Here is an 8,223-nt window from a genome sequence, read left to right as displayed (position 1 = left end):
CATATGGATCAACATTTATGAAAATATATTAAACAATGGTCACTTTGGACACTATTTTTTGACATGGGTATCAATCTACCCAAATGAAATTTACAACCTAAAAAATATAAGGAATGTTGAGGCAACATATACAGTTGGGCAACTCCTCATGTTGTGCACCAATACTAACCTATCTGTAAATGAACAAGATACATTTTTTTTCATCCATAGATTTATTTGCAATAAATAACTTGTTCAAATTCACAACAAAAAAAAGATAAACATGTTGGCTACACTAATTGCATAGTACATTGCTAAGCAAAAAAGGATATAGTAAATTCATATTTAGATGATAAACGATTGTAGACAAGAGTATATTATTGTACATTGGACTTGACAAGTTATTTTGAATATAATTTTTTGGGTTATAGTTGGACTTGTCAATGGTGCACTTAGTGAAGTAATTGCTATTATCTATGAAAATGAAAGCAAACCACCGAATCTATCACTATTTGTTATCATAACTTTCAAAGATACATTGGAATCGCATGGAAGAAAAAATAAAAAATGGTTCCAATTTCCCCAACCACACATGGTCGAAGTAGACAAATCCTAAAGAAAGGGCTTCCACACTAACAATCCATAAATAATAAGACCTTTATTTATGAATAGAGCAACAATATAAATTGAAAAAACTAATTATCAAGGAATCACCTTCACAATAATGTCAAAAGTAAAAAGCATGTCAAATCCATCAATATTCCTTGCATTTTCATTCAAAAGATATAAGCTAACATGAAAAATATATGTGTAATCCTATGTAAGCCAGACGAGTATTATCCCCAAACGATGTCTACTAAAAATCAAACTACTAAATTTGTATTTGAAATAATTTTAAATTTCTTATTCACCTTTAAATGTGAAATTACAATGAATTTTCTCTAGTTTTTCAAACTAATTTTTTTTATATTGTGATGTATTGGTAAACTATTTTCTTTCAAAATCATACCGCTTTAATGAATAAGACAAAAAAATGTAACAAATACAAAATGAGGAGCATGAAATAAAATACATACATCATTGGTAAAAATTATAAGGACTACCATCAAACAAATCTCGACCATACAATTTGTGACAAATACATGATTGTGGCATGAAACTTATCATCAATCCATAAAAAAAAATGTCAAATTTATCTAAATCTAACATAATTTCCTTTGATTAAAAACTTATCCTAGTGTACCCATTGAACCTGAGTCCAATTGCTAGTGTTATTCATGTGAAAGAAAAGATTTATAGGCAAATATTTGGGAGGTTTTTACTAAGGGATGAACAATAACTATGAGGATTCACTTTGTATCTCATAAATTTCTATTATTTGAGAACCTTGCCATTAAAAAACATAACCACATCATTTTGCTTTTATAAATTATTTAAAAATATTGAAGAAAAAACATATGCATTAAATTTCATATATTCTTATGTATCTTATATATCATTATATAATCAATTGCTTTTAATTTAACTTATATATGACTAGTATAGATATCTTAAATACATGTACCTAAATTTTATTTAGAAGATCAATTTAGAGATATTTTGAAAATATTATACTTGTTATTAAATATCATTATTTAGGCATGTAAATGGCTGTCAAATTTAAAATAAGAAATATGATTTTTTTTAGAACACCTATGACATTAATTATTAATTAATTAATTTCCCAAGTAATAGTGATCCTGTTGCTACCCAAGATATTTGTTTTTGATTAAAAAAGCAACTACCCAAGATATTTGTTGTCTTGTTGGATCTACTCAGATATTTGATCCCCTTATTATCATTGTAGAATACCTATCACATTAATTATTAATCAATTAAACTCTCAAATAATAGGTGATCCTTTTTTTACCCAATATGCTTGTTGTCCTATTGGATTTACTAAGATATTAGATCCCTTATTGTCATTGTAGAATAACTATCGACAATAATTATTAATCAATTGATTTCTCAAATAATAGTAATCATTTTGCTATCTAATAGACTTGTTGTCCCTATTGGATTAGTTCAGATATTAGACCCCTTACTATCATTGTAGAATACCTATCTACATTAATTATTATTCAATAGATTTTTCATATAATTGTGATCCTTTTGCTACTCAATAGTCTTGTTGTCTTATTAGATCTCTTGTTGTCATTGTAGAATATCTATCCACATTAATTATTAATCAATTGATTTCTCAATTAATAGTGATGCTTTTGCTACCCAATCTACTTGTTTATTCATATATTATTGTCATTGTAGAATATCCATTGACATTAATTATTAATCAATTACACTCTCAAATAATAATGCTTAATTTGCTATCTAATAGACTCTTTGTCCCTATTGATCTCTTAGTGTCATTGTAGAATACCTATTGAAACTAATTAATCAATTGATTTCACAAGTAATAGTGATCATTTTGCTATCCAATAGACTACTTGTCATATTAGATCCACCTGGACATTAAAATCTCATACTGTCATTATAGAATACCCATCGACATTAATTATTAATAATTGACTACTCAAATCCTTTTGCTACCAAATAGTCTTTGTTGCCCCTACTTTCGATCCACACAGCTTTTGAGTCCCCTACATACTTTTAAAAATTACAAAAACTCACAAAAGCAAATCATGCAACCTCGCTATTAGTTTCTATAAACACTCTGACTGGTAGTTGCATCCACCATTCAAACAGAACAACAATTCCTGTGTACAATAATTGACGAGGCCATGTGGATGCAAATCAACCGCAGTCTTCCAAGCAAGAGAGTTCTAGTGAACAGTACAAGTTCTGGATCCATGTCAGCTTAAATCAATGCACCGTTGGATGGACCCAACATGCTTTCTTTGCTTCAATATAATGCATCTAGTGTATATTAATCAATGCAATGTTTCTAGTGTTTCACAACACAGTGAAATAAGTCTGAAATAAGTCTGGTATAGACATGTTTAAAAATCCTTTGGATTCTTAAACTTCTCTGTTTCTAACTAGAGTGGGGAAAAATGGTGAGGATTAGTGAATACAAGCCCCATATAGCTCAGCTTGCAGTTCAGACATGTTATGCAGGCATGAACATCATAGTTAGACTAGCTCTAAATAAAGGAATGGATCCATCTGTTTTTGTTACTTACAGACAAGCTGTTGCTACACTTACCATGGCCCCTTTTGCTTATTTTCTAGAAAGGTATATGCATTGTATATATTGCACTGGTTTTGAAACTGTGAGTTTTATATGAAGAGATTTTTTTGATTTGTGTGTATGGGCCTAATGCACGTCACAGATTTTCTTAATGTTGGTGCAGAACAGAACGCCCTCCAATGACTTGTTCCATTTTCTGGCAGATCTTTTTGCTTGGTCTTGTTGGGTGAGTGATTAAAATAATCTCCACTTGTGATTTCAATCTTGAAACTCTGCTATCCGATGTTTGACTTAGAAATTCTGAAATCTGCAATGTTGAGTGAGTATGTTTCAAAAGTTTTGTGTTTATCAATGTTTTGGATTTGTACTATTTTGAGTTAATTTAATGTTTTAAGTTTTGTTTATCAATGTTTTGGATTTGTACTGTTTTGAGTTAATTTAATATTTTAAGTTTTGTTTATCAATGTTTTGGATTTTTACTGTCCAATATTTTAATGTTTGTAATTGTTAACAATGGTTTGATTAAAAATATTATATAATTGATTTCAAAAGCATGGGCTGTGGAAACATCATGTACATTATGTCTACTATCTGCTAATTGTTTTAAATATAATATTGCAGGATTGCATTGAACCAGAATCTTTACTTTGCAGGCTTGGCAGATACTTCAGCCACATTTGCTTCTGCGACTACAAACCTCATTCCTGTAATTACATTTGTAATGGCCACAGCTTTTAGGTACTTGATTCCAATTGAATTCCTGCGCTACTGAAAAATGACACGTGGATAAGAAAATCTAAGAATTGTGGGTAGTAAAGTTGGTTAAATATAGCAGGGTACAAAAATCTACTAACATTAGATACAAATCAATTTCAAAGAAATTTTTGGAGTAAAAGAAACTATTAACATTAGACACAAATCAATTGAAGGTGACAAAGTTGGTTAAATATAGCTGGGTTAAAACATAAATCAATTTCAAAGACATTTGTTGAATGTGATACAGATGATTAAATATAGCTGGGTACAAAAATCTACTAATATTAGACAAATCAATTTCAAAGATATTTGTGGGGTGAGAAAGTTGGTTAAATTTAGTTTGGTTCAAAAGTCTAATAATATTAGACATAAATCGATTTCAAAGATGTTGATAGTGACAAATTTCAGGTCAGTTCCGTGAACTATCATCAGAATGAAAGAGAACAGTTGAAGAAAAAATTTTCTTACACAACTGAATCCAGAAATCTCACTAACTTAGACCGTGAAAATCAATACTAAGATTTGTGTGATCTTCTTGTTGGTATCCCATTTGTCTCTGTCATTTGACTCTTAGTAAATATCCTTGATTTTCCTTTAACATTTATATCAAGCTCAAAATTATGCATTACTAGGATTATTGAAATTTACATCAGAATCAAACTAATGCCTTAGACATAGCCAACATATCTAGGATTACTAAGATCTACACCAGAATCCAACTTATACATTGCATTTATCATACACAAGTTGGATCCAATTTTTCATTTAATACAAACAGAGTTAGTGACAGATTATTTTTTTTGGGTCTATCAAACTTTGCAATGGGATAGGAAATTGAACAACAAAATGGGTTTAACTTAATCTGAACTGGGTTTTTTTTCTTTCAGATTGGAAAAATTTGACATTAGAAGTATGAAAAGGGTTTAACTCAATCCAAATTGGTTTTTTCTTTTTTTCAGATTGGAAAAATTTAACATCGGAAGTATGAAATGGGTTTAACTTAATCTGAACTGGGTTTTTTTCTTTCAGATTGGAAAAATTTGACATTAGAAGTATGAAATGGGTTTAACTCAATCTGAATTGGGTTTTTTTTTTCAGATTGGTAAAATTTAACATCAGAAGTATGAAATGGGTTTAACCTAATCTGAACTGGTTTTTTTCTTTTCAATTGAGTTTAAATTAATGTGAACTGGTTTTTCTTCAGAATGGAGAAAGTTAACATTAGAAGTCCGCGAGGACAAGCAAAAGTTATGGGCACTGTAATCTGTGTGGGAGGGGCAATGATCATGGCTTTCTACAAAGGCCCTACTCTTACAGGGACACATTATTCACTAGGAACGGATGAATGGCTGTTTGGTGCAGTCATTTTGTTTTGCAGTGCTGTTGCATGGTCTGCGTGGCTTACTTTCCAGGTACCCATCGCCTCCTCTCTATAAAATTTTTGAAAATTATAATTTGTATACATAATAATATATATACACATAGAAAGGCTGGTGATCTTGTTCGATTTGCAAGAAGCTTCTTGTGACAGACACGAGGTCACCAGTCTCCCCCAGCTCGCCTAATATTAGAAGACGTATCATGTTAGCATTACTGATCCATGCAACATAATATAGCAGAATAACTGTACCTACAGAAAATTGATCAATGTTCCTGAAACAGAGCCCAGTTTTGAAGAAGTACCCAGCCCAAAAATCATTGACAGGAATGATGTTGCTCTTAGGGACTGTCCAGAGCGGTGTAATTGGCTTGATTATTGAGCCTCATGCCTCTGCCTGGAAGCTAAAGTGGGATATGGAGCTTCTCAGCATTGTATATGCGGTCAGTATCTCAATCTAAAGTTTAGATTTTTTTGAACATTGTAGTTTGCATTGTTTGGCTAGAATAAGGATATAAAAAGTTAAGATTAGAACAAAACTAAATTTGACTTTGAGACTGATCTTTAAGCATTGGTATGGAGGCAGGGAGTACTCTGTTCAGCATTTGCTTTCTTTATGCAAGCCTATTGTATCCATGAGAAGGGGCCTGTCTTTGCAGGAGTGTTCAACCCATTATCTACAGTTTTGGTTGCAATCTTGGACAGGGTAATACTTCACGTGAAGCTTCATGTGGGAAGGTTAGATTTCTCAATCTCCATTGAAAATTTTTGGGATGTTTTTTTCAACTGTTCAATGAAGAGACATTAGCCTTCTTATTGGAAACAGTTATCCAATCTCTAGGATGTACCAATGCATAAATTCAGATAAATTCAGATATATGAGGAAAACTTCTGCATTGATGTATTCTAGAAACTGGATAGCCATTTTCCTGGTATTGTAGCTATCCAGCCTCTAGGATGCATTAATGCTTAAGTTATGACATATGAAAATAATTTCCCCATTGATACATGTTAGAAACTAGATAACCATTTCCATGATATTCTGCCATTTCAAAGCTACTTATATGACTACCCTTTACTTGCTCTGCAGCCTGGTAGGAGGAATTCTGATAATTTCAGGGCTTTACATTGTACTGTGGGGCAAAGCAAAAGATATAAAGGACTCAGAACCAAGAAAGGAGGGACCCAGAAATGAGTCCAATGGTGTCAATGATAATTGTTCAGTTGATATTAATCAGCCTCTCTTGAATAATGGAGCACATCGTTCAGAAGAAGGGGTTTCTTAATGGTGACCTGCAACTAAATGGTAAAGAAGTCATCTTCTTACCTTCGGAAGAGCTAAGCTTGTTGTGACTATGTTCAAAGATCACAGAGTCAAAAAAATTTACGCCTCCCCTTTATCATCTTTATGTAAAAGTAGCTGTCTTATTTTTTGTATTATTCGTATGGATAGGAAATAACCTCTGAGTGGTAAGCATGTGAGGTTTATGTGTAGGGTTTTATATCAAACTAGGAATTTTTGGTTGAATAAAGGATCTATAGGTATTCATTTCATCATATCAAAGCTGTGTGCGCAGACATTTGATATTTAAGAATGTAAACTTCTTATTGAAAAAGAAAATAACTTTTTTCATTAATTTTAGCTTTAAAACATGGCTCAATTTTGGGGCAGCACATGTATACTGATTTCCAATTTTATTTTATAAATGTAGTTCTAAAAAATAAAGGAGGGGTTAAAATTTATTCAAAGCAGAACAAGTACATAGCAAGGGCATCAAACAACTCTATCAAGATCCACTAAGTGATCTAACTGATGAGACAAATCTAAGGGTAATTACCCTTATCCACAATATACCAATTATGCATGTGTTCAGAAGCCCATTTGGCGAGACAATTGACAACACCATTCCACTCCCTAGGGATATGCGTGAAAGAAACAAAAACCAAAGAATCACACAAATGAAAAATTTGGTTAACAACCAAACTCAATTGCCAGCTAAAATCCGTAGAATGCTGTCAAGTCACCAAATTCACCACCACCTGAGAATCAGATTTGCAAATGAGCCTACTCCAACCAAGAGCACAAGCACGCTCCACAACAAATAAAATGGCGAGAGCCTCCATCAAATTATTAGTGTGACAACCTTTATAAATAGAAAAGAGAAACTGAACGGTCCCCAAGCTATCTCTACCAATGCCGCCAATACCAAAAGGACCAGGGTTTCCCTAAGAAGACCCGTTCGTGTTAATTTTTAAAATGCCCTATTGAGGAGGGCACCACCTCCCCACCCGATTTATCTTCCGAAGAGGGTGTCTACATTTATTTCTCATGAGTTGGCATCGTGGAGGAGGAAGATGGAGCCGGTTGTAGTAACTAACATCACCTGGATCCACAGTCTCAGACAAATCACATTTTGCAGAAATAGTTTCTCCCAAAGAGTGGAGAATTTTCCACCACAAGGGGTGGGTTCCCAACAACACATCGTGAAAAAACCGATGATTCCTCTCCAACCACATATGCCAAATAATAAAAAAAGGGCCAAGAGACCAAGCAACTTGAAGAAAATAGGTTTTGGCCAGGGTCTTGCTCCAACGTGCAAAAAACTCAGCCAAAGAAGAGACATGCCAATAGAATTGGTTCCACAGCTCCCACCAAAACTGCCAAATATGTCTAGTATAGGAACATTGAAAGAAGAGATGAGAGACACTCCACTATTACAACACAACACACACATCGAGGGGCCCTGAAAACCACGCTTACATAAATTATCCCAGGTGAGGCACCGATTGTGGACCACGAGCCACATGAAAAAATTACACTTTGGCCAAGAGAACTTATACCAAACTTGCTTCCACAAAGGGACTTGAATGTCCTCAAAATTCTGTCGCACCAATTCACCATAGCCAGTAGAAACATAAAACA

At 33.1% G+C, this 8,223-nt stretch overlaps 1 protein-coding gene across 2 annotated transcripts; it reads left to right on the top strand.

Moving 5' to 3' along the window:
• The first annotated feature begins 2,776 nt into the window (after nucleotides 1-2,776).
• LOC131029971 (WAT1-related protein At2g39510) lies at nucleotides 2,777-6,937 on the top strand. 2 transcript variants are annotated; one of them, XM_057960654.2, is made up of 7 exons: nucleotides 2,777-3,211; nucleotides 3,330-3,392; nucleotides 3,788-3,904; nucleotides 5,127-5,334; nucleotides 5,585-5,743; nucleotides 5,887-6,038; nucleotides 6,391-6,937. In XM_057960654.2, exons 1-7 carry the CDS (start codon nucleotides 3,030-3,032, stop codon nucleotides 6,584-6,586), a joined length of 1,077 nt encoding a protein of 358 aa, XP_057816637.1. In that variant the 5' UTR covers nucleotides 2,777-3,029; the 3' UTR covers nucleotides 6,587-6,937. The 2 variants fall into 2 exon arrangements, with proteins under 2 accessions (XP_057816637.1, XP_057816638.1); XM_057960655.2 differs by having other exon boundaries at nucleotides 3,074-3,211; nucleotides 3,309-3,392.
• Nucleotides 6,938-8,223: the final 1,286 nt, after the last annotated feature.

The sequence above is a fragment of the Cryptomeria japonica genome, chromosome 10 (assembly GCF_030272615.1).
Source record: "Cryptomeria japonica chromosome 10, Sugi_1.0, whole genome shotgun sequence".
Lineage (NCBI taxonomy): Eukaryota > Viridiplantae > Streptophyta > Pinopsida > Cupressales > Cupressaceae > Cryptomeria > Cryptomeria japonica.
Note: the sequence above shows the minus strand (reverse complement) of the source record. Positions and strands in the feature narration are given on the sequence as shown.

What these genes read in the sequence shown, in the direction of transcription:
- LOC131029971 (XM_057960654.2), top strand. Translation starts at nt 3,030, where the DNA reads ATGGTGAGGATTAGTGAATACAAGCCCCATATAGCTCAGCTTGCAGTT. An exon ending in TTTTTGCTTGGTCTTGTTGG is followed by an intron (nt 3,393 to 3,787) that starts GTGAGTGATTAA and finishes ATAATATTGCAG; the next exon opens with GATTGCATTGAACCAGAATC. An exon ending in CTGCGTGGCTTACTTTCCAG is followed by an intron (nt 5,335 to 5,584) that starts GTACCCATCGCC and finishes TTCCTGAAACAG; the next exon opens with AGCCCAGTTTTGAAGAAGTA.